Genomic DNA, 26,489 nt, shown 5'->3' with positions numbered 1-26,489 from the left:
GCGACGCAACACCTTTGACAGAAAACCTCTCGGTAGTAATTCGGTCATTGCGGCCACCTCAGAATAGATATAGACTTGAATCCAGATCCATATGAAAATACACTTCATAAATATTACATGAAATACTTGAACGTCCCAATCCGAGTCCATATGCGACCATGGTGACCATCACAAGTTGGTGCTATCTTGCAGTCCGAATCCAGCCTGCGCAAATCCTTTTCCCTTTCGGTCTTCTCCCTGCCTAACCAAAATAAGAGTGCACACATCTCCATGGTCTAAATATGATGGATAGGAACTCAAGAGTAAACTTACTTGATGATTAAATTGATAAGTACGGGTGCGAGTAATAGGACCAGAAATTGGTACTTGTGTCGGTGTGGAAACTGGTACTTGTGTCAACGTGGATGTATCGTTGATGGTGACGTCCTTATCATCCTTCCCTTCTTGCATTTAAGTCATCCTCAACTCAAGATCTTCTTCTTCTCCCAAATATGGCTTCAAATCTGCAATGTTAACTCTGCAGGCAGATCGAGCTTATATGCATTATTATTAATTTTCTCTAACACTTTAAATGATCCATCATCCCTAGGCATCAATTTAGACTTTCTCAATTCAGAAAACCTATCCTTTCTCAAGTGCAACCAAACTAAATCTTCAGGTTGAAAAATTAGTTCCTTTCTACCTTTATCACCAGCAAACTTATATTTAGCATTCATACGCTCTATGTTTTCTTTAATTGTTTCATACAATTTATCATCAATTCAGCACGCTTAGTAGCATCAAAATTTAGTTTTTCAGAAGATAGCAAACGCATCAAATTAATAGGAGCACGAGGCAAGAAACCATAAAAAATCTGAAATGGGCACATCTTTATAGTAGAATACAGCGAACGATTATAAGAAAATTCAATATGAGAATAATAATCTTCCCACATCTTAATATTTTTCTTTTAAACAACCCTTAACATAGTAGACAAGTTCTATTTACAACTTCAGTTTGACCATCAGTTTGAAGATGACATGTAGTAGAAAATAAAAGCTTAGTTCCTAGTTTTCCCCGTAAGGTCTTCCAAAAATGACTAAGAAATTTTACATCACGATCAGAAATAATTGTGTTAGGCACATCATGCAAACGAACAATGTAAAAAACAAATCAGCAATATGAGTAACATCATCAGTTTTATGACATGGAACGAAATGTGCCATCTTAGAAAATCTATTAACAACCACAAACACACTATCACATCCTTTCCTAGTCCTTGACAAACCCAACACAAAATCCATAAAAATATCTTCCCAAGGAGCGCTAGGAATGGGTAGAGGCAAATACAAACCGTGTAGATTTAATCACGACTTAGCCTTTTGACATGTTGTGCAACAAGCAACAAATCTCTCAATATCTTTTCTCATCTTTGGCCAAAAAAATGACCAGCAAGTATGTCCTCCATTTTCTTTGCTCCAAAATACTCCATCAAGCCACCTCCATGCGCTTTCTGTAGCAAGAACAAACGAACGGAGCTAGCTAGAATGCATAGCTTGTTAGCTCTAAACACAAACCCATCACTAATGAGGAATTTGTTCCATCCTTTCCCATCTTTGAAATGCAACAACACATCTTTAAAATCAGCATCATTAACATATTGGTCTTTAATTGTTTTTAATCCAAAGATTTTGTAATCAAGTTGATTCAGTAGGGTATATCTCCTAGACAAAGCATCAGCAATAATATTCTCTTTCCCTTTCTTGAGTTTAATAACATAAGGAAAAGATTCAATAAATTCAACCCACTTAGCATGTCTACGGTTCAATTTTTCTTCACTACGAATATGCTTCAAAGATTCATGATCAGAATGAATAACAAACTTTTTGGGCCACAAGTAATGCTGCCATGTTTCTAATGTGCGAACAAGAGCATACAATTCATTATCATAAGTAGAATAATTCAAAATAGGTCCGCTCAATTTTTCACTAAAATACGCAACAGGTTTGCCTTGTAACAAAACACCACCCAATCTAATTCCACTAGTATCACATTCAAGCTCAAATGCGTTATTAAAATCAGGAAGTTGGAGGAGGGGTGCATGTGTCAACTTATCTTTCAGCATGTTGAAGAAGTTCTCTTGTACTTTGCCCCAACTAAAAGGCACTCCCTTCTTTGTAAGCTCATTCAAAGGTGCAGCAATGGTGCTGAAGTCCTTCACAAAACGGCGATAGGAACCAGCAAGTTTTAGAAAACTTCGCACTTGTGTGATAGTCTTTGGTACAGGCCATCCTTGTATAGCTTCTACCTTGGCTTGATCAACCTCAATTTCCTGTGGAATCACAACATAGCTAAAAAAGACACTCGATTGGTGCAAAAGGTGCACTTTTCAAGTGCATCTCGTAAAGCATTAAAAACAACATGTAAGTGATCAAGATGTTCATCCATAGATTTTCTGTAAATCAATATATCATCAAAGTAGACTATAACAAATTTTCCAATGAAAACACGCAGAACCTCGTTCATTAATCTCATGAAAGTACTAGGTGCATTAGTTAACCCAAAACGCATGACTAACCACTCATATAAACTAAATTTAGTTTTGAAAGCAGTTTTCCATTCATCTCCAAATTTCATACAAATTTGGTGGTACCCACTACGCAAATCAACTTTGGAAAATAGAACAGCACCATTTAGTTCATGAAGTATATCATCCAAACGTGAAATAGGGTGTCGATATCGAATGGTGATATTATTAATAGCTCTACAATCAATACACGTACGCCATGTTCCATCTTTCTTAGGTACTAAAATAATTGGAACAACACAAGGACTAAGAGACTCACACACATAACCTTTGTTGAGTAGTTCTTGCACTTGTCGCTGAATTTTTTTAGTTTCTTCTGGATTTGTCCTGTATGGCGCACGGTTTGATAAAGATGCACTAGGAATAAGATCAATTTGGTGCTTAATCCCTCGTATTGGTGGCAGCCCCGCTGGTATCTCACTTGGAAACACATCATAATACTCCTGCAAAATGTTACCAACAATAGGGCGAAAAATGCTGCATATCGTGAATTGAAATCAAAGCATACTTGCATACCAAAGCATAAGCAACAGAAGTGGATGCAACCAATTCATTAATATCAGATTTATTAGCAAGCAAGTAATGTCCTTTCAATGTTATCTCATCTTTCTTACTACTAACAGATTTGGCATTTTTATCGCTATCGATTTTATTTTTTGTAGCTTTAGTAACATCATCATGCACAATAGCTTCAGGCGACATAGGAAGCAAAACAATTTTCTTATCATGGTGTATAAGAGAATACTGATTTGATCTACCATGATGCATGCAATCCGTATTAAATTGTCGTGGTCTACCTAGAAGAATATGACAAGATTCCATAGGCACAACATCACATTCAACAACGTCATGATATGATCCAACACCAAAATTAATTCGCACCAGTCTTGTTACCTTAACCTTACCACTATTGTTGAGCTATCGAATGTGATATGGATGTGGATGCGGTTTGGTCGTAAGTGCAAGCTTCTCCACCATATTGCTGCTAGCCAAGTTATTGCAGCTACTTCCATCAATGATCAAACGGCACGAACGCTCTTTAATGACACACTTTGTTTGAAACAGTGTATGCCGTTGATTTTGCTCCGCCTTCTCCATTTGTGCACTAAGCACACGCTGCACAATGAGGCTCTCATAATGATCTGCATCCTCCGCACCAATCTGCTGTACTGGTTGTTCCTTACTACCTGCATGGTCAGCAGCAAAGCAAGTGAGTGCATCTTCATCAAAATCACTAGCAGAGGAATACCCACCATCTTCTTTGACCACCAAAATACGCTTGCTAGGATAGTCACATTGCACGTGTCCAAAGCCCTTGCATTGATGGCACTGGACATCTCTTGTTCTACCCGTGGATGTAATCGAAGAGGTACTGGTGGCTAGTTTGTGGGTAGTCTTGGTTGCTGAATTTGTGGGAGGAGCATGTTGCTTGTCGCTAGACGGAGGTGGTGGTGCCGGCCAAATCGGAGAGGGAGAGGGTGGAGGTGCACATCCGGTCAAAGAGGTAGTCGTGCACGGCTACCATAATGTAGATTTTCCTGTAGAAATATTAGTCTTGGTACTAACACGTCACCCCTGCACTTCCCTTTCAGCTTTACAAGTAAGATGAAACAAATGAGTTACGTTAGTATAATATTTATAAGTGAGGATGTCCTGAATTTCACGATTTAAACCATCCAAAAATCTAGCCATAGCAGGTTCCTCATCCTCCTCTATGTTACAACACAACATACCTATTTGTAACTCATGATAATATTCTTCTACACTTTTAGCACCCTATCTCAATTGTTCCAACCTATTTAAAAGATCATGTGCATAGTAAGAAGGAACAAATCTAGCTCGCATGACCCGTTTCAAAGCATCCCATGTTTGTGGCATGTTATTAGAATTTTTCTTGCCATGTTCTATCCACCAAATAGAAGCAAAATTAATGAACTCACTAGTAGCAGTCCTAACACATGTATTTTCAGGAAATTCATGACATGTAAACTTTTGATCAACAACAATTTCCCAAGCAATGTATGTATCAGGATCATATTTACCATCAAAAGGAGATATCTTAAATTTTATTTTACTGAAAGCATCATCATTATTATGTACCTCACGTCGTCGGTAACCACCCATACCTCTTCGATTATTACGTAGCCGTCAGCGATCATGAGCATCTGGGTCATCTTGTTTAGTATCAGCATCCCAACTGTCCTCGATGCGTTCATCCTTGTTGTTATCTTCATCATGCCCATTAGTGGTTTTGGCATGTATCTCATCAAAGCGCCTCAAAATAACATCAAAATAGCAGCAAGGCTTTTGTCATATGAGCGATCGACGTCTCCGGCCCTGTAAGCTTGGTGTTGGTGCAAGCTGCGTGGCCTCCAACTGCCCAATTTTCTCATTCGTCACCTGCAAATCATCATCAAGCCTTTCCATGTGCCCCTTCACTAGCTTTTCAAAATGTTGTATGATGCTCTTGGTGCGGGGAGTATGTGGCATATTCTGATTATCCTCTACTCCTGTCATGGTTAGTCGAACAAAGGCAACAAAAAAAATATACAGCTATTAGGATGTAGCTACGACGCTCACTCTCAACATGTTACACAAGCTCTTACCAATTCTTACCTTGCTCAATAGGAGGGGACGACAACTAACAAGTCTACAACCGTGGATGAAGTGTATCTGTGCCGCAACAACAGGACCTGTCAAGCTATAGTCGAAATATGTGGGGTTGTAGGTAGGCTGAAGCAAGGAAGTACTAGCACCATGTTAGTCACAAAAGCAAGTTGAATAATCATTCAACGGTGGTATTGTGCTGGTCCTAGCCTAGACCATGCTAGAGGCGCGAGCCTGGATACAAAGGAAGTCACAACACACCACCGGAAAATAAAAGACAAGCACAATGAACAACCCTTTTCTTCCTATTTTTTATTCTTTCTTTTTCCTTTTTTCCTTTTTTTTCAGGGGATCCTCAAAACTGATTGTATGAAAAAAAGACTTCACAAGAATCACACACCACACAAGCTTTTCCCAAAAGGACAAGGGTGTTCTGGTAAAAAAAAGATACTCTCTCTCTGGAGTATGCCGAGCCTACGGAATATGCACAATGTGGTGAAGTCGAGTATATGTATGAACTACTGCTGCCTTTCTAGAACACTTCAATATATATAGCACAAGCGCAACAACAAAAGGATTTGGTACCACGGCGTGGGATTCGGTCTCAAAACCGATTCGGACTGAAAATCAATTTCCAAGTTGAACTTCAACACCACGTGGGATTCGGTTTCAAACAACTCAGATTCCTACTCGGACTTGAATACAAAGATGTATTCGGATTCAATTAACAAAAAGTTTATATGGTAGCACACGATTGTGACTAGAACGTGATAAGAACTCGAAACTCTAAAGGACTAAAACTAAGACTAGCAACTCGACACAACCGATGCAACCAAAAACTCAACAAGCCCTAACTAAGCAGTGCTAGCAAAGGCTCAAAGGGTTTATAGGATTGCGGGTAAACTAATCTACTAATTTTTTTGGGCTTTTTCTGGACTATGGGAAAGTAAAACAGCGAAGAATTGGAAGTCTCTCACCGATAAACCTTACTCTAATTGCCAACTGATAGGAACCCGCCAGGGTTGATTCCTGATCTTTCGATGAGAGGACGTGGGATAACTTCGATTGGTGGATGGAGACGACATTCAAAGCTAGACTACAGCCTTCCAAGCTGCACCTTAGCAACCGATACACCACCTTCAATGGCTGCCACGATCTTGTGAAGCGTGTCACCCGGCCACTAGGGCACTTATCCTGCAAGAAATCGAAGAACTAGCAAGAACAAGTATAACAAGTATTGAATTTACTAGATGAAGATGAAGGTTTCAAACTCAATCTGAAATAAGGTGGGGTTTCAAAGATAAGAAGACGAGCGGCTGATCTAGCACACGCGCTTACAAGCAAGTAGCGAGTGCTAAACTTGATCTAAACAAAATCCAACTGTCCTTGGTGGCGGCTATGGGGTATACGAAGGTAGGAGGATGACCACCAGGGTGTTGAGGTCGTGCTCCAACCCTAGGACGCGTCCCTAATGGACCCGACTTGATAGATGGCCCATTGGGTCAAAATAAGGCGACGCAACACCTTTAGATAGAAAACCTCTCGATAGTAATTCGGTCATTGCGTCCTCCTCAGAATTGATATAGACTTGAGTCTAGATCCATATGAAAATAGAGTTTATAAGAATTCCATGAAGTAGTTAAATGTCCCAATCCGAGTCCGTATGCGACAGTGGTGGTCATCACAAGTTGGTCCTGTCCTGCAGTCCGAATCCAACCTGCGCGAATCCTTTTCCCTTTCAGTCTTCTCCCCAGTTCCTAACTCTCCCCGGTTCCTAACCAAAACAAGAGTGCACGCGTCTTCATGGTCTAAATATGATGGATAGGAACTCAAGAGTAAACTTACTTGATGATTAAGTTGACGAGCACGGGCGCGAGTAATAGGACCAGAAACTGTTACTTGTATCGGTGAAGAAAATGGTACTTGTATGGGTGTGGATGTATCGTTGATGGTGATATCCTCGTCACTGGGTTAACAATCTAGCAAGTGATGTAACTTGCATATAATTTGATTAATTAATCACCGATCATGCTCCGAAGCAATAGAGAAAGAGTATAGCTAGGTTACTGCAGCTGCTTCGTTTCAATTTTTTTTCTTTCGTTTCAAAAAAAGAAAGGGTTACTGTACTGCTTCTGCAAACAGGATGTAGCTAGACGTATACGGAACGCGCATGCTGGTATGCCGCACGCTAAGTTATTCCCGATCGATCGGGTCATGCACACAAGCATGGCCGGCCGGTGTCGCTGTTGCGCCCAGCTAGCTTGTTGCACGAACTCCATTCACCTCCGATCCCGTGCATGCCGCGGCGCTCCATCCGTGCGTGCATCCTCCATGCATGCAACAGGTAGCTGGCTACTCGTCGTTCCACGCGCGCACGGTCACGGCGGGGACATGCATGCATTGCATCTATCGCATGCTGTTGCTGTGTGTGGATCGGATCGGATCGGAGCCAGCCATAGCACAAGAGATCGATCGAGTATTAATATTTAAAATAAAAGGCGATCACACATACGACACCGCTGCAGGCACCATGCGTGGTCCCCACCCCGCGCCCGCGTACGTGCAACTGCAACTGCGCTAGCTGCAGACATGTACCAGGCGCCGAACCTTCTTCCCTAGAGCTCCATCCAGAGCAGGGACGACCGTACCCTACCCACCATGGATGCATATATATAGCTGGGTATCCTTGTTGTGTTTGCAGCTAGTAGCTACATCAATCACATCGATCATCCATCGGCCGGACCCGTCGACCAAGCAGCAGCTAGCCATGTCGCACATCGCGGTGGAGCGCAACCGGCGGCGGCAGATGAACGAGCACCTCAAGGTGCTGCGGTCGCTGACGCCGGCGCTGTACATCAAGCGCGGCGACCAGGCGTCCATCATCGGCGGCGCCATCGACTTCATCCGGGAGCTGCAGCAGGTGCTCGACTCCCTCGAGGCCCGCAAGAAGCGCCGCAGCAGCAGCGGCAGCGGCGGCTTCGGCTTCACCCCGAGCCCCACGCCCAGCCCGCGCTCCCACCTCCTCTCCTCCTCCGGCGGCGCCACCAGCAGCAGCGCCGGGAGCAGCACCCCGTCCCCGCCGGTCGTCGGCAAGGCGGCCCCGGCGGTGAAGGAGCTCGCCGCCTGCTGCAACTCCCCCGTGGCCGACGTGGAGGCCAGGATCTCCGGCGCCAATGTCCTGCTGCGCACGCTCTCCCGCCGCGCGCCCGGCCAGGCCGCCACGATGGTCGCCCTGCTCGAGGCCCTCCACCTCGAGGTGCTCCACCTCAACATCAGCACCATGGACGACACCGTCCTCCACTCCTTCGTCCTCAAGGCACGCCGATCCGCCGCATCATGCATTATTAATATTGTTCTTCATTATTGATTGCGCGCTATAATTGTTGGCATTATGTTCAAGCCCTTACCCTAGCTTGTTGCAAGCACTGATAGATGAAGCTGCAGCTGATTACATGTTGTTGTTGCATATATGTGTGCAGATCGGGCTGGAGTGCCAGGTCAGTGTTGAGGACCTTGCCTACGAGGTGCAGCAGACCTTCGTCTGCGGCAGGGAGCAGGAGCAGGATCATGAGCAGCTGGTGCTGGTGGACCAGCAGGAGAATAATCTCATGTACTCAGCCATGCCCATGACCATATAACGACGGATTGATAATGCAGCTAGTTAGCTAGTTACACTAGATCGATCTCCTTCCTTGCTCTTGCCCTTCATTCCAAATTGTAGGTCGGTTTAGTTTTTTAGATTCATAGATATTATTATGCATCTATATATAGTGTATGTTTAGGTGCATAATAATATCTATGAACCTAGAAAATTAAAAAAATCTACAATTTAGAACGAAGGGAGTCCTGGCTCAAAGTTCCATGGACCTCGTCTCTCTCATCTATCTGCAGGTCGATCTAAGTAGAGCTAGATAGCTAGCTTTAGTTTGTGCGACACAATTACACACATCCATGTGTGCTCTGTAATCTGTATGAAGCGTATGACCACTACTTGTAGTCAAGAATCCGCCGGTTATTATAATATTATAAATACAATTTCTTGTCTCCGGAAGAGCACAGTCCCCCCATCATTGAGAAGCTGTGCGACGAAATGCTGCTCAAAGGAAAGTCTCCTCACTGGCTCAAACTTTTGATCGTACGAGAAATGCATCCTCCGTCTTTGTTGGTGGCCAATGTTGTTGGTGCAGCAATACATCGACACCTCAAACTTCGGTCATTGCTGGTGGCATTCATCAACAAGTTAAAAGTATATACATTCAGAAACTTTCGAAATAACTCATGTTCATCAGATGCAACTAAGAGAAGCAAACAAACATCTAAGAACAACATTCATGTGGTCTGGTGATCGGTAGCTGAGACAGTGAGACGAAACATGTGAGAGGTGAGCGACACTTTACTGATCGTTTTGCAACGAGGATTGACGGTAATTCCCATGATGACGGTGAGCTCAAACTGAATAGTAGGGCCGGTACCACAGGCCCAATCCCTCCCTATATGTACGAGGGAGCATGAGTATGATCCGGCCCACAGGTACTATAATCAGCACGGCCCACAGGTGCTAAATCGGCCCGGCCCATATCCCCTTCGTCCTCCTCCGTCTCATCTCCCTTCTCTAGTCGTCTTCAAGCTCCGGCTTCCTCCCTCGCTCTCCTCCCTCCGACCGCGCGCGCTTACTGGTCTAGTCTATTGCTACTTGCTAGGGGAAGAACGGAGGGAGACGACTGAACAGGGCCGCCACACCGGTGCTTCAGCTTTAGCGCCCCTATTCCTTCCCCTCCCCTCGCTCAACCCGTCAAGTTCAATCCCCACCGGCGGCGCGGAGCGGCGCAACTGAACCACGGTCGCTGGCTTCGACGGAAAACCGATACCTAGATGCCTGAAGAGGCAAGTGGCTTGGCTAATTCCTCCCGTGTCCCTCTCTCCATACCTCCTTACAGTTAGGGCCTGGCCTCCGTCTGTGGCATGGGGGAATCAATCACTGTACTGAATCACTCGTGCTTTGGTGCAGAAATCCGGAGGAGGAGGAGGAGGAGTCGGCGGCCATGGCGATGGCAGCGACATCTACAACGTCCAGGCCGCCGAGATCCTCGCCAAGGAGGCCCTCGTCAGTCCTCTATTCCCAACTCTGCTCTACTCACGTCAACTGAATTTCCCCCAACCCAATCCAACCCTATCAAATTTCAGCTGCTCCCCATCAACGAGGCCGCCCCCATCTACGAGAAGCTTCTGGCCACCTTCCCCACGGCTGTCAGTATACTTTCGCTTGATCCTTTGCTTCCTCATTCGTTCTGCCAAAGTACTGACAAACAATGTGATGCGCAGGCCAAATACTGGAAGCAGTATGTCGAAGCCTACATGGCCACCAACAATGACGATGCCACCAAGCAGATTTTCAGCAGATGCCTGCTCAACTGCCTCCACATTAGCCTCTGGTCTGTGCTCAACTCACCTGCCGCATATTAAACCTTGCACACGCATGCTCTATCTATCTGGGTTGACACGCATGGATATCTGCTCTCATGCAAGAACATTGGATCATTGATTCTCCCTGGTCGGGTCTAACTTGCAGGCGCTGTTACATCAACTTCATCAGGAGAATAAACGATAAAAGGGGCTCTGAGGGTCTCGATGAGACAAAAAAGGCTTTTGATTTCATGCTGAACTATGTTGGTAAGCAGAAGATTCTCATTCCAAGCAGTGTCTGGTGATGAAGCCACTTTTCGATTAGAATGTACTAATAAGCTTTAAATCTCCAGGGAACGATGCCGCTTCTGGCCCTGTTTGGATGGAATATATCGCTTTCTTGAAGTCAATGCCGGTCTGTTGTGCTACTTCTTATTTCCTGTTCGATTCCCCATTGTAACATCATGGCCTTAATATTTGTGTTTGTTTTCTGGGTCATTGCTGGCTTGCAAATTCTTTAGGTTGTGACGCCCCAGGAAGAGTCGCATCGCATGACTACTGTACGTAAAGTGTACCAGAAGGCAATTTTAGTTCCAACTAATCATGTAGAACAGCTATGGAAGGATTACGAGAACTTCGAGAATTCTGTCAGCCGCACCTTGGTAATTGGAATTTCTGTCTGGATTTTAATCTTTCTGCAAAGGAGCATGCCAAGTCTAGAAGTTGTGTTGGGAAAAAGAAACTTAGTTCTTATATGATTTTCTGCTGTTTTAATATTACCAACCTTTTGGCAATGTAAACTTGACTTCATTTTACTTCATAGCTTGTACAACCGTACTTGAGCTGATGATTACTTATGCATGTTCCAGGCAAAAGGTTTGTTATCTGAATATCAACCAAAGTTTAACAGTGCTAAAGCTGTATATAGAGAGCGAAAAAAGTACATTGATGATATTGATTGGAATGTGCTGGCCATCCCCCCTACAGGCTCTTTCAAGGTAAGCCATTTTCTCAGGTCCTAATATTGATTCATACTAGGTGACTAGTTATGGTGCAACCCCATAGATGTTGACTTAAAAAATATTTATAGATAACTATTTGTAGTGTACTCCTACTTACTTGGGGCTAAGGGCTTTGTCGTCGTTGTATGGACACCATGTTTCAGTTTGAAATACGTTTTAATATATTATTAATACATGTTTTCTACTTTTATATCCTCATTGTTGATGGTTCTTGTTGTGTTTCATCTCTAGCCTACCCCAACCTACTTCGAACTAAAAGGCTCTGTCATTCTGCTGCGGTTGCTGTTGTCTCAGTTTGAAGTTTGTTTGTTGCCCCTAGAAAGATAGCTTAAATTGTATGACATGGAAGTTTCTCTCCCCCTTGTTGCACCTCAATTTGCTTCTGCAGTACTACCACAAACAGAAAAATTGAATGCGCTAAAACTTGCAACCTGTATAGCTAGTTAGCTGAAGTCCATTCAGTACCTGCCCAGTATTCACAAATAGAAGTTTATTGTGGACTGCATCTGCTTAATGTGAAAGTAAAATTTTTCGTTGGGTCAGTTTCATATGCATCAAATGGAACTTCTCCCATAATGTGTTTGGGCTATTGTGTTTCTCCTCAATTTCAGGCTATGACTACCATATTAAACTTAATAAAGATACAAATACCCTACCTTATAAAGTGTAATTTTTGTGTTTCATTTACTGATGTTGCTTTGGATTATTGAACCTTTTCCTGACAATTTTTTTCAACACTGGAAAATTATGTTCACTTCCTTTTCAGTCTGGTAGGTCCAAATGACTACTATATGAGTGACAGATAACTTGTTCACTTATTTCACAGGAAGAGCAACAGTGTATGGCATGGAAAAGACTTTTGGCATTTGAAAAGTGAGTAAGCATCTGTGTCACACATGCTACGTTGCCATGAGTGAAAAATCACCCATGTTTTTCTTCCTCCACTTAATTTAATTTTATAGAGGGCCACTTAATTTAATTTTGTTCTTCATATTCTTATCCTCTTACCTCCACCTTCAAATGATTATATAGTTTTTATTTATTTGCAATTTAGAGAGTATGACTTATTACATGTACAATTTGATCATGCCTTCTGAACTTAGTGTAGCATTTTTGTTTTCTATGCTTAACTGTAAGTTGTAGCTTGTTTATGTTCTGCGATCTGTATATACCTTTTCTTTTCTTTATGGTCATTCTGTGGGGGCAAATTATGGATCGAACCATTAACTCTAACTTGCTGTCCAGTTTGTCACTTCCATATAAGATTAGTCCTTACATCTCTACTAACTGCAAGAATTCTGTTTCAATCTAGGGGGAACCCTCAAAGGATAGATGTTACAACAGCTAATAGGCGTGTTACCTTTACTTATGAGCAAGTAAGCTTATTTCTATCCGTACACTTAGATGCTAGAGGCCTAAGCTTATTTCTATCTGTATACTGTGATGCTAGAGGCCTACGATTGAGATGATACTGCATGTATCATTCTTTTGTTTAACTCTAGTCAGGAAGCTTTATACAGTGTGATCATATTTTTGACATGTGTAAATATCTCGTTTAGGACATTTATAAACATCTTGTCTATACACTGTTATGGCTAAATAGTTTATAGGCTAGAGTTTGTATTTACTTCCTAACCCGTCTCTTTCTTTCCTTTCTTGTACAAATGCTCATTACTCCTTTGTATTTATACACTGTGAAGACCCCCACATTTCATGGTCAAAAAGGGAAAAAAACATCTTCTATGTGCTTTGACTTTATGGAAGCAAATTGAAGTTTTCAGATTTGTTCTTCATTAATGGAATAATACGTATCTCTCCTGCGTATTTGAGATTTTCTTTTCAGATTTTCTATGTAGTTCTTGCTTTTATTGTTTTAGTTTACCCAATACAATTAAAATCACTGAAGTTGCTATTTGGGCTACTGTACCCTATAGAAATGTCTCTTACCTTGAATCTTTTAACCTTGAGGCCTGAATTGACTGGTTCTGCCATTGCACAGCGGAACATATAGATTTTGTAAATGGTCAATGGGCCGAATGCAATTGATTTAATTATTACATTTTTTTTGCCAGTGCCTGATGTATCTATATCATCATCCGGATATATGGTACGATTATGCTATGTGGCATGCAAAGAACGGTTCAATGGATTCGGCAGCCAAAATATTTCAGCGTGCTCTAAAGGCGATCCCTGGTAACATTTTCTTAATGGATTCGGCAGTTAATTCAATTATGGATATTCGTTCGACTAGTCAATGAATTATTTTGGAGTATGTATCTGGAAGGAATGTCGGGGAAAAACAAGAACAGAGTTTCAAATAGGTTTATCTACCGCCAGGAGTTGCAGACTTTACATGGTAGAACTAAATGACTGGTTTACTTAAATAAATTTCATAGATGAATTGGAATATTCCCTAAGTACGTCTCCAGGGGGACATACATTACCACCGGGAGATGACATCTTTGAGGAGGTTATTTAAGGCACTGCATATTTTCGAGGAGGATATTGAATTGAATGCCTCCACTTGTCTGTGTACCCACATGTTAGTTCATGCCCTGGGCAGTTCAGTTTGTGTTCCAAGAGCAAGTGAACAATTCAATCTGTCAACTGAAAGGAGCAGTGAGCCTCATGAATTCTTTATTGTAACCACCAACCTGTTGTAGTAGATGTCTTGCTTACAGTCAAATGGACTACTAGTGAACCTCATGAATTCTTTATTGTGATAAATGTATTATATACTTAAATAACATAACAACTGCCCTGCTTAAATCATGCTGAATACTACAGATATCAGAGAGTGACATGTAGTTCGTAATTCTAATCATGTTGCATGCTTGCATCGAGCAGACCTGGGAAATATTTTTTTGTATCCATTTTGAGTTAGATTTGTTACATCTAAAGCAGCGTTTCTGGCCTAATTTGACCCCTGAAATTCTCTTTCCTAGATTCTGAATTACTTAAGTATGCCTTTGCTGAAATGGAAGAGTCCAGAGGGGCAATACAGGTCCATTACCTGCCCTTCAACACTAATAAGCTAGAATCTCTCTTAGGATAATCTTTGTTTTCTCATATACACTTTCCTTTGTAGACCGCTAAGACAATATACGAGTCTCTTCTAGGTGAAAATGCTAGTGTAACCTCACTTGCACACATTCAGGTGAGGTGGCATTATTTTTTGATGTACTTATGTTCTATCGTTGAGCACTTTGTGATAAATTTGTGCTGTGGTTTCCTACTGTAGTTTATTCGGTTCTTAAGAAGAACTGAAGGCATTGAAGCAGCTCGTAAGTACTTTCTGGATGCTCGGAAGTCACCAAGCTGCACTTATCATGTGTATGTTGCTTATGCTACAATGGCATTCTGCATCGACAAGGATGCAAAGGTTGTGAAAGTGATGGCATCTATATTTTTTTCCTTTGTTTTTCATAGGTTCAATATTGGTTTGATAGAGTGGTGAAGACAATTAGAAATAAATGTGTAGGTTTCATAGGGTCTAATATGTAGCATTGAGTTCAAGTTTCAAAAACCATGAGTTCATCACAAAATCATATCTTCAATAACGTTTATAGATTCACTTTGTAGCATCTTTCACTTTTAGTATTTATCCTTTGGAACCTTTTTAAGTAATCTTCCATGTCAGCAACAAAGCCTTCATGTCCTTTCTGGGCAAGCTACATAAAGTGGGACCTTTTTTAATCTGGCCATCCTAGTGAGTAGTTTGGGTCATGCAGAGGATTAGAATTCATCCCATGATTGTTTGTTTTTTGGGGCATACAGTTCCATGCCATCCAATTTAAGCTGCACAAGATTGACACAGATTGTCTACGAACTGAAACCGGCAGAGTGGTGAAATTTGGTTTTAATAAGCCAATGATGGTGCACTGATGTTTTTCTGCTGGCCATCTTGTTTCCACATACATTTTCATGAAGCAAATATGCCATATGATACGCTTTTCATAAAGTTATGCAGGTGTTGAAAAGAAAATTGATCCATTAAAGTTGCATTAGATATGATAAGGATTAAGGAAGTAGGTTTTGTGGACTATTATACTAATTCCGTTAGCATTTTACGTTGAGCTCAATTCTAGTTAGTTTTGAAGACAACATTTCATATTATATACATACTGATTCTTGATTTCATTTCTTCCTTCAGTTTGCTATAGTTAGTTCATTATTAACATATGGTAAGTATGCTCTTATAGGTGGCACAAAGTGTTTTTGAAGCAGGTTTAAAGAGATTTATGCATGAGCCAGGATACATCCTTGAGTAAGTTTTTTTTAACCTTTTCTTTGACTCAATTGGCAATTCTCCCCTAGAATGACCATGTGTTTTATGGTCTGTTATGCTCTCATGCATATATTGAAAATCACTTGCTCCACTGATTAATGTGTGTCAAATGCTATATTCATATATTGGGGACTGAGAAGGATTTGCACTTGCTTTATATTATAGTAAGATTACTGAAACTGATGCTTTATTCAGATATGCAGACTTCCTGTGTCGTTTAAATGATGATAGAAATGTGCGTGCTTTGTTTGAGAGAGCACTAAGCTTACTTCCTCCTGAGAAATCCGCAGAGGTAAGCCTTTTGTTATATTGTGATGCCTTTTCTGCATCACTTCGCATTTTCTTAAGCAAGGTCTTAATCAGCACTGAACTTTGACAGTACCAATAAGCATTAATAGCTCATAATTTGGCTATTTATGCCTTTTTTTTTGGAATTCTCAGTTGCTTTGGCAACTAATGTAGTCATGTTACTGGATATTTGTTAGAGGTGCAAAATGCATATAGATACGTTTGTTATCTGAATTAATGGATGTTGCTATTATCTTGTAGGTATGGAAAAGATTTGTTCAATTTGAGCAGACTTATGGGGACTTATCAAGCATGCTTAAGGTACAAGCTCTGTTCATTAGTTTTGTAAATCTGTGCAAAGTGCATGTTGAGGTTGTCACTGCACAATGAAATATGCCTTTTTTTTCACAAGTGCACAGTTGTGGTTAAAATTGACTGGTTCTCCGTATTTGTGGTTTGGATGTGCCATCCCTGGTGTAGCTTACAACACATTTTTTGTAAGCTTCCCCACAATGGATTACATTAGAAGTTTAGAACCATACTATCCATTGATAGTTTATGAAACAGTGCCGGCAAGTACCATAGATAATATTAAATCATGGTGTATGGTTCAGTTAGCTTTTGCTCTTTCCTTTACTTGCCTTCCCATTATACGGTCAGTTGCATGTTTCTTACTAACTAGCATGTGTGCCATACTGCTTTGTCAATTAACATTTCCACTTCCTTCTTCCCATCTTTCAGTGTTCCCTTCTGAGTCCTTCTCTTTTAGCATTTTCATGTTTCTGAGTCTTATAAGTATTTTTCATATTTTCACTGGAGAACTACATTTTTTGCGTGCAATATACCTAAAAATTGTGTTTCCTCAGGTTGAACAAAGAAGGAAGGAGGCCCTATCTAGGACATCAGAGGATGTCCTATCTGCATCAGAAAACACGCTTCATGACGTAGTTTCTCGATACAGTTATATGGATCTTTGGCCATGTTCATCAAAAGAATTGGATTATCTAGTGAGACAAGAGGTCTGCACTATCCAACTTATACATTAAGCTTGTGTGATCTATACATAAGCAATTGTGTTTGCATTCCTGTACCGGCTGTGAAGTTATGTACTAAATAACCAAATTAAGTTATCTGTTTGTGAGTTATGCGGTCAATTTGGAATCCACTCACAAGCTAAAGTATTATTGAGGTAAAAAAGACTTCCACTGATCTTAGTGTAATGTGCAGTCTTTAAAAAGTTTGCGCACCAAGGGACATCTGTAACTGTTTGGACTACATACTTGATGTAACTTAGATTAACAAGTTTGCCTAAAGTATATATATTTGTATGTGTGGCCTCAGCAGTGATTCTGCAAGCTTCTTGCAACAATTGGAAGGTACAGACTAGTGATTCCAGGGGCTAGAGTGTTTATGCTCCCATAAATTAAAAATATTTGAGTAGATTTCGTGTACCAATAATATGATACAACTTGGGTGCAGCCCTTGAATTCTCAGTTAATTTGGGTCAGAAATGTAATGTTTTGCTGGTTGATACTTCCGATGCAGTTTTTTCACAGTTACTGTTTGGTTTCCATGGAGAAGCCTCACTTATCTTTCTTAATTTTACTATTGCAGTGGCTTGCAAAAAACATTGTTAAGAAGGTCGACAGATCAACTTTGCTAAATAGCAGTAATATGCTAGGTGAGCCGCTTTCTTTTAGAGGATGTCATTGCATTATATGGTAAAGTTGCTGAATGTGTATGCTTTTTCTGGTGCAGATAAAGGTACTCTCGGAATTAGTGCAAATACGAGGTTGCTACCACAATCTGCAAAAGTTGTTCGTCCTGAGACTTCCCAAATGGTTATTTATGATCCGAGACAGATGAAAGGTATTTGCATGGAAGAACTTTACACTTTTCCAAAACTTTTGTGTTTGAGCTCATTTTCCTTTGACAAAAGATAAGCTAGCAGAACTCCATTCCTTTCTGTGTTTTGGATGACCTAGCTGTTTTTATCAGCCTGGGAAGGGTTTATAGAATAGAGTTTGTGGTTGGATTGACCATGGGACATTGCTTTTTAGACTAGTCCAACCCCTTGGTTGGCAAGATTGGAAAATCGTTGTTTTGAAGACATCAATGTTGATTTGTCAGGTCCAGAGTTTTCAGCTGCTACCAGTGGGTACACAAAGGAGGTTGAAGACATGCTCAAAACGCTTTCTCCAGCGACGGCATCTTTCATCAAGAACTTGCCTGCTATTGAAGGTCGTCACACGTCACTCCTCTCTCGTAGAGTATTGCCTTCATTGTGGGCTGTTGAGTGCTGAGGGCTTCCTATTTGCATGACATGCACAGCTGAATGATCTGTTTTGAGTACACGCTGAATATGTGAACATCTTGGCAGGACCATCACCGGATATTGATGTGGTGCTCAGCGTACTGCTGCAGAGCACCTTGCCAGTCACACAGAATGCTGGGAAAGCAAGTGGTGCGAGCGAGCTCTCAGGCGTTGGCAAATCTGGCCTGAACCAGAATGGATCTGTTCATAGACCTCCAAGAGAGAGGAGGAAGGACGCCGGAAGTAAGTAACCCGTCACTGTCTGTGTGATTAAATGGACTCTGAGGTGATCTAAGCTCGATGGAATGGGAATGGAATGCAGGACACGGGGTGCAAGAGGAAGAAGATGCCGCGACGGTGCAGAGCCAAGCTGCAGTGCCAAGGGACATATTCAGGCTTCGGCAGATCCAGAGGAGCCGCGGGCTGGGCGTGGGTGGTGCCGCCGCTGCCTCGCAGCAGTCTGGATCCTCGGCATTCTCCTTCTCCGGTGGTGGAAGCGCCTTCTCCGGGGACCACTCTGCGAGCACAGACTAGTTGTTAGTACTGTAGTTACTAACATTTTTTTTTAGCAAATCACAGTACAGACGTAGATGTTGTACTTTAATGGAATTCATCTAGTGGCTGTGTTTCAGAATTTACATTGCTGCAGAGTAATGTAAGAACCAAACCGAGACTGTTGATGCTAACTTGCTAAGCCGTGTGTAAGGCCAATCCCAGTAGAGTGTTTTATTTATTTTTATTTTCAAGAGTGCCATATCATCCAAGTGCTTTGAGTTGATTAATAAAACAACCCCTCCAATGCAATGCCATTCTGTTGTTTTATGGATTGTAGTGTCGCGGGCCTGAGGGGACGACAACTTCAGAAAGTCGCTTTCGGTTCTTGTCATCCCAATCGATGGAAAGTTAATTTTGTTGTATTAAATGATGTTAGTGTTATATTGCTAAAAATCCTTGGATGTGAATTTGAGGAATAATTTCATAATTGCTGTATGAAAATGTATTTAAATTTTTAAAAGTTCCACGTCACTTCATCACTGTTTTGTTTTCCGCGACTAGCTAGTGCGATAGTGTCCTCTTCTCTGGACAGCGACAAGGACATGCACTGTAGACACTTGAAGGTTTCAGACTTTCAGTGTGTGGGATGAGCAAGAGCAACAACCAAAGTCTTCGAAATTGTCTCATTCAAGTTCATTTTCTTCCATTTGAAAATGATGTCGCCATTAAAAAACTCCACAAGTTTCCCATTGAAAACGATGTCGAAAGTCTTTGTTTGAACCAGGATTTTCGTCATAAGCAATGTGTAGTACTACTACATTCAAGTGCTCCAACGGCAGTTTCTGTTTGTTCGCTGAGGAATTCAGTGGTAGCTTTGACGTGTGACATGTCCATGGCAAAATTCGTTTTATGATGAATCCACGTAGTTCATTCACAGGCACGCATCCGGTCGTGATGTCCTGGTACAAGGACGCAAAGCAGGCAACTTTATTACTCTCCAGCGTGCCCGGCTGACGCACAGATCAGACATCGCCGTCACTCGCTGCACAACGCAATCTCCCTCGATCGAGAGCCAGCACGATCACGCGACACGGCGGCGCACGCCGCGTTCCGTCAGACGAAGAGCAAGCCTTCGGCCACCTCCCGCGCCGCCTCGCGCCCCATCAGCTTCTCCACGATGGCCACCGCGAACTCCATGGCCGTCCCGGGGCTCCTGCTCGTGATCACGTTCCCGTCCACCACCACCCTATCCTCGCACTCGCTGCCGTCCGCCGCCGTCGCCTTCTTGCCCTGCAGTTCGATCGTGCAGCAATTCCCAAGGTCATCAGACAAACCGAGATCACATCGATCGATCTTTGTCCGGCGTGCACTGAGGTCAGGTGTACCTTGAGGAGGCCGTGCGGCTCGAGCACCTGAGCCGTCGCGTCGCAGATGGAGCCGTACGGCATGTTCGCCGCCGCCTGCTTCTTCAGAAGCGCGACGAGCTTCTCCTTCCCGGCGAGCGTCTTCGCGCCGGGCATTCCACCCTGATCGATCAAACGAGGAACGAGAGAAGAGCTTCATCAGCGACAGGCATCCAGTTCGGCAGGATATATACATATATGTATCGAGCGGGTAGCAAGAGCTAGCGACGACTTGCCGGCACGACGATGAGGTCGAACTGCTGGTCGGCGGCGGCGCCGAGCAGCACGTCGGCGACGATCCTCATGCCGTAGCGCCCGACGACCTCGACGCCGTCCTCGGCCGACGCCACCACGACGTCCGCGTTGGCCCTGCGCAGCGCGTCGATGATCGTTATCACCTCCATGTCCTCGTTCCCGTTGGCAAGCGGGATCAGAACCTGAAGCAAACCGAGAAGGTTTCAGAAGGAAACTTTTCTTATGGATGCGGCATGTTTCAGATCTTGGAAACGTGAGCGAGTACCTTGGGCGTGCCGCTGCATTGCCATTGGATCGGGTTGAGCTCCTTGAAGGTATACCCATGTTCGTATCTGACGAGCTGAAGGAGAACAGGCACGACAAAGGATCATTAGCTGATCTGTTCTGTCATCATTTATAGCAAATTCATAACTTAGCGTTCAAAAACTGCTCATTTTGTGGTGACGCGACAAAATTCTGTACAACGGCACTTAGCATTAGTGTAAACTTGGGGTTTGCAGGTAAGCATCCTCTTTTGAGACTTGAGAGTAATGATTTCGTGGATAAACTTTATAGGATGAAAGCATGGGCAATCAACGATCACACCAACTCTCAACAGCTGCGAGGCCCCATAAGGACTCATGCCGACCAATGATTTTGTCTTGGCATTTCCACATGCCCCATCGACCTATCCTTACCAATAGACAATACCAGGTTTTCGCTGAAAATTATGCTTCTGATCTCACAAAATGACACCGCAGTACCCCTTTTCGTAAATTATACCTTACACTCCTTTATACAGATTTAATTTAATTTAGAAACTATTCCTTCTTATCCCCACTTCAACCTTTTTGTCTCGACAAATCATTCATATACTCCACACCTTTTTGTGGCCAAACTTGGAACATATGACTTTTTACCATTTCTGGTAAAAATCAAATGGTTCCGTGTAGAAATTGTACCAAAAACTTGTTAAATATATGTGCTCCGAGCGAACGACCGAGTGATGGAACATGTTCTTCCAGATACAACTTATTGGCATGTGTAGCTAGATGAACATGTGTCTCGTTATTGGCGAGCACATCGCCTACCATTAGCTAGTACAACTATATGAGACACGGGATGATGTGAGAGATAATTTTGGTTGACCGGCTTTCTAAACTCTAATAGTAGCGAGCATCGTTTCTTTTGGTTCCTTGTGTGAATCAGAATCAGAGCGCACGCGTACCATTGGTTTGGCAATCTGGTCGACCTTGTCCTTCCCGTAGAGCTGTTCCACGAGGGCGAGGGCGAACTCCATCGCCGTCGCTGGCCCACTTCCCGTCACGACCTTGCCGTCGACCACCACGTTGGCGTCCACGGCGGTCACCTCGGCCGGGAAGTTCTCCACGAACGCCGGATGAGCAGTCGCCTGCACAAAAGCAAGTTAAACAACCACAATTTTTTTTTGTGCGCACGCGTGTGTACATGTAAACTAAAAGTGAGACAGATCTGTCAGACGTGGCATCGATCGATTACCTTGACGCCGTCGAGCAGGCCCCAGCGCCCCAAGGCCAGCGGCGGCGCGGCGCAGATGGCGGCGTAGAGCCCGCCCTTGAGCGCCTGCCTCCTCACGATGCTCTCCAGCGCGCCGCAGCCGCGGAGGTTGGCCGCGCCGGGGACCCCTCCCTGCACAACCGCCGAGGTGAATCATCAGCGCGCAAAGCTAAACGGGAGGGTGCGCGCGAGCGGCCGCCGGGCGGCAGAGCACCGGCCGGCCGGCCGCCACCGCGTGCGACGTGGCTAGTTCACTCGTCTTACGGGGAGGGCAACGAGGTCATAGGAGGCGTCTGCGCAGTCGGCGACGTTGGCGTCCGCGACGATCTTGACGCCGTACATGACCTCGACGAGCAGGCCGTCGGCGCCGCCCGCGGCCGCGACGGTGACGTCGGCGCCCGCGCGGCGGAGGACGTCGATGGGGACCGACGCCTCCACGGGCTCGGTGCCGGCGGTGATCGGCACCAGCACCTGCGACAGCAAGCCATGTCACCATGTGTTACGTTACGCCGCGCGACGGGACGAATGATGGCAAGATCGAAGGCCCCGGGAGAGCGTACACTACTACGGACAAGCAGGCCAGAGAAGAAGAGTACCTTCTTGACGGGAGGAGCAGGAGACGCCATTGCCGGGTGGATCGGCGGATCCGGATGCTCGCTTCGCTTGCTCGAGCTCGACGACGAAGTCCGTGTGAAGCCGGTGGGCGGTGTGGACTGTGGAGTGATGTGGAGGAGTGGAGCGCACCACGGCACCAGTTCGGCGGGCCTTAAATATGGGCATGTGCGATGTGGAGTGGCCAAGTGGGGTGCCGTGCCGGGGGGAGGAGGTGGCGCGGGCGCGGGCGCGGTGTCAGTGGGCGGCAATGCAAGCGCGCGACGCGGCGGGACATGGCGGCGTGCGCCGCGGGCGCATTGACGACGCAGGAGGGCAGGGGTACGGCCGTACGGGCCCGCCATCATTGACCCCACCACCCAAGTCTTTTCCACTCTACCGGAAGGCGTGGCCCCGCCTGCTCCACGCAACAAATCAAACTCCATGGGGTCACTTCACTTGGTCCGATGCCCATCCAGAGACGATGGGAGCTTGTGTGGAAGGAAACGGGGATTGGAGAAGCTGCCCAAGCTGGTCCTGTCGCCTACCGTCGTCGTCGTACCGTGCCAGGTCCCCCGTGGAAATTGCTCCTCTCATTGGTCAGAGCTTGACTGGATAATTGTACTCCCGTGATATTATGCGCGTTTCTCTAATTTTTCGCGAACTGAATTTGCTGCTCTCCGTACCCCGAATTCATGACCGGATCCATCTTGATCTACGAGTTTTTTTTTTATAGAAAACCTTGATCTATACCGAGTAGATAGAAGAGATGATTATGATGGATTGGGCCAGCCCAACAGCATTCGGTGCTAAGACTATTGGGCCTACAACTCCATGGCGTAAAGCCCAAGAGCTAAGCGAGCGGGTTGTTGTTGATTGGCTCGGCCCGAGCCCGTATAGACAGACCCGAGGAGGCGACGAGAAGCCGCTCGCCAGTTTCTCTCTCCGCCGCGACGATCTACCCATCTCCTCCTCGCACGCCGGCTCCGCTCGCTCCTCCTCCTCCTCGTCCCCTCCGCCCGCGGGTAAGCGACAGCTCTCCGATGAACTGATTCTCCGCCCCCCTCCACAGTAGCCTGTGATTTGTTACTGATGGCCTGCGCCGGAATGAATCCGAGAAACGGCGATTAGGGTCTTGATTTGGTCCTTTTTGTTTGTGCGTTCGGCCGGGCTAGCCTAGGTCGTGGGGGAGGAATTCCCTCGGGGATGTTGGCGTTACGGAAGGATTCAGGGTGGGCGTGTTTGGTTTCATATCTAGGGGTTTCTTAGCCTAGGTCCGTCGAGTTTTGACTGTGTGCCCGGGACATGTTCACGCCTCGTTCTTGGGATGCATCTTTGTATCCCTTGCGTATTTGCCTCCTCTAATTCTGGGGAAACTTGCATCAGGGAGAGGAGGGACCGACGGCAAAGAAACATTTCAACTTTGGGAATTTTAGATACATCCTCTGCTGCAAATGTATGCAGATGCAGCTAGACTCTTGCACGCCATATGTAAATATTTTATTTGTTCTTGACAAAAATCACTAGGTGTTTGACTGTTTGCTTTGCTACTGTACTGAATCATGCTGAATGTTTGCAAAGTTGATCTGCTTGTGCTGGTTTGGGCTGATACAGAAAGCGAATTGGGCAATCAAACATGCTAGGGCAGTATCTATCTTGTACATTCAATCCCATTCAGTCCCCTAGGTTATTTTCGTGATGTTAGTAGGACGACTGCTTGCATATTTCTGTTCAATCTCTCTGCTTCTGCAGCTTTTCAGTTCAGGCTGCTCTTGTTGCAGTCATTAAATTTTGTTTAAGGTCTTGAGGATCTCCTTTTTTTCCCTATATATTTGAGAGTTTTCTTAGAACATACATGGTTTCGAGCGGGCTGCAAAATACATGTACCAGAAAACTTGAAAGCGATGTTATTGTACCAAATGTGTTGCACTCTATGTATCTGCTTGACTATATCTTTTTAATGCTCATCTAAAATTATCCCCAATCACCATTCATGCTACATGATGAATTGGTGTTCTTTTCCTGATTCTGTGATAGATATAGCATTCTGCAGTATTCTGAGCTTATTGAGCTGATTTTTTTTTGTATCAAAGCTGTTGTTTTGTACCATCAGTGTTATTTATCAATACTGTTGAAACTGAAATATTTTTTTTCCTTGAGGGCTGTTTTAATTGTTACTGCAATTTGCAAACTGTCAACTCCATGTGATGTATAACTTGGCCTCATTTTTCAGTTTAAGTGTACACGCATTATAATATCTCTGACCTGATGCCCTCACATTTGTTTTGTCAAATAGGAGTCTGACGTGGTAAACACCAAAGAGCTGGTTGTCGTGTCTTCAAGCTGAGGAACAATGCCGCCTCATAAGATTGAGACCGGGCATCAAGATGTGGTGCATGATATCGCCATGGATTACTATGGGAAGCGTCTTGCTACAGCCTCCTCTGACAACACGATAAAGATCATTGGCGTAAGTGGCGCCTCGCATCAGCAGCTTGCAACTTTGAGTGGACACCAGGGCCCAGTTTGGCAAGTCGCATGGGCTCATCCTAAGTTTGGTTCCATGCTTGCATCCTGCAGCTATGATGGCCGGGTTATCATCTGGAAAGAGGGTAGCAAACCCGATGAATGGGCACAGGCACACACCTTTGTTGAGCACAAGTCCTCTGTGAATTCCATTGCATGGGCGCCTCATGAGCTGGGTCTAAGCTTGGCGTGTGGTTCATCTGATGGGAACATTTCAGTCTTCACTGCTCGTTCTGATGGAGGTTGGGACACAACACGCATTGATCAGGCGCATCCAGTGGGAGTGACCTCAGTCTCTTGGGCTCCTTCGATGGCACCTGGTGCTCTAATCAGTGCAGGACCTTCTGGCCAGTATGAATATGTTCAGAAACTCGCGTCTGGTGGCTGCGACAACACGGTCAAGGTGTGGAAGCTCACCAATGGAAGTTGGAGGATGGATTGTTTCCCCGCGCTACAGATGCACAAGGACTGGGTGAGGGACGTCGCGTGGGCGCCAAACCTTGGCCTCCCAAAGTCCACCATGGCCAGCGCCTCTCAGGATGGGACCGTGGTTATCTGGACAGCAGCGAAAGAAGGCGAGCAGTGGGAAGGCAGGGTCCTGTATGATTTCAGAACCCCCGTGTGGAGGCTGTCGTGGTCGTTGACAGGGAATATACTTGCTGTGTCCGACGGTAACAACAATGTGACCCTGTGGAAGGAAGCTGTGGATGGTGAATGGCAGCAGGTTACCACTGTTGAGCCATAGATCGCTTGAAACCTCGTCCTCTCATATATTATCGCAATAATGCAGGTTTTCTTGTAAGGTAAGTCTGTGGCCATGAGGCTGTTCACAGTAGCAGTGAGCAAGGCACAGACTTGCGGGGTATGAGGGATGGTTTCGGCTCGGACCAAAGTGAGAAATTGAGTTCTTATGTGGATCATTCAATGTCTTTATTCTAAGATTTCTCACCCCTGTTGAATAGGTTGTTGAGTCGGATGTTTGTTATTCTATACACGATATTGGTACCCGCGAACAACCGTTTTGGTTTGTTATTATTTGACGTATATCAAGCCAAAAAGAAAACACAAATCCAGAATCCTTTTTTTTTCCTTTTTCAAAAGTTTGGCAGAATGGAATGCTTGGCGCGCTACATTGCTGACGCTGTGTTCTGGTTCATTGCTGCTGTAAGCTACTTGTAGGGCTAGTTTTCTCCAATGAAACTGTGGCCGAAAAAGA

At 44.3% G+C, this 26,489-nt stretch overlaps 4 protein-coding genes across 4 annotated transcripts; 3 read left to right on the top strand and 1 right to left on the bottom strand.

Moving 5' to 3' along the window:
* Positions 1-7,891: 7,891 nt before the first annotated feature.
* On the top strand, positions 7,892-9,224 carry LOC117858143 (transcription factor MUTE). Its single transcript, XM_034741155.2, has 2 exons — positions 7,892-8,489; positions 8,653-9,224. Exons 1-2 carry the CDS (start codon positions 7,941-7,943, stop codon positions 8,809-8,811), a joined length of 708 nt encoding a protein of 235 aa, XP_034597046.1. The 5' UTR covers positions 7,892-7,940; the 3' UTR covers positions 8,812-9,224.
* Positions 9,225-9,781: 557 nt separating this feature from the next.
* LOC117855988 (cleavage stimulation factor subunit 77) lies at positions 9,782-19,242 on the top strand. Its single transcript, XM_034738394.2, has 23 exons — positions 9,782-10,057; positions 10,182-10,277; positions 10,358-10,420; positions 10,496-10,605; positions 10,743-10,843; positions 10,930-10,991; positions 11,098-11,238; positions 11,446-11,574; positions 12,425-12,471; positions 12,911-12,974; positions 13,671-13,791; positions 14,544-14,602; positions 14,687-14,755; positions 14,840-14,980; positions 15,801-15,865; positions 16,082-16,178; positions 16,436-16,495; positions 17,041-17,193; positions 17,789-17,855; positions 17,933-18,043; positions 18,305-18,415; positions 18,555-18,731; positions 18,811-19,242. The coding sequence occupies exons 1-23, from the start codon at positions 10,046-10,048 to the stop codon at positions 19,020-19,022; spliced, it is 2,268 nt and encodes a 755-aa protein (XP_034594285.1). The 5' UTR covers positions 9,782-10,045; the 3' UTR covers positions 19,023-19,242.
* A 630-nt stretch (positions 19,243-19,872) lies between these two features.
* Positions 19,873-23,062, bottom strand: LOC117855989 (protein DJ-1 homolog B). The gene is made up of 8 exons (XM_034738395.2): positions 22,753-23,062; positions 22,421-22,627; positions 22,139-22,288; positions 21,849-22,031; positions 20,907-20,981; positions 20,623-20,823; positions 20,369-20,509; positions 19,873-20,273 (listed from the first exon to the last, which is right to left on the bottom strand). Exons 1-8 carry the CDS (start codon positions 22,780-22,782, stop codon positions 20,097-20,099), a joined length of 1,164 nt encoding a protein of 387 aa, XP_034594286.1. The 5' UTR covers positions 22,783-23,062; the 3' UTR covers positions 19,873-20,096.
* A 549-nt stretch (positions 23,063-23,611) lies between these two features.
* LOC117855992 (protein transport protein SEC13 homolog A) lies at positions 23,612-26,308 on the top strand. The gene is made up of 2 exons (XM_034738397.2): positions 23,612-23,772; positions 25,044-26,308. The coding sequence occupies exon 2, from the start codon at positions 25,101-25,103 to the stop codon at positions 26,016-26,018; it is 918 nt and encodes a 305-aa protein (XP_034594288.1). The 5' UTR covers positions 23,612-23,772; positions 25,044-25,100; the 3' UTR covers positions 26,019-26,308.
* Positions 26,309-26,489: the final 181 nt, after the last annotated feature.

This window comes from Setaria viridis, chromosome 5 (genome assembly GCF_005286985.2).
Source record: "Setaria viridis chromosome 5, Setaria_viridis_v4.0, whole genome shotgun sequence".
In the NCBI taxonomy this organism is placed as follows: domain Eukaryota; kingdom Viridiplantae; phylum Streptophyta; class Magnoliopsida; order Poales; family Poaceae; genus Setaria; species Setaria viridis.
The sequence above is the reverse complement of the archived record's forward strand: the minus strand, read 5'-3'. Positions and strand labels throughout refer to the sequence as shown.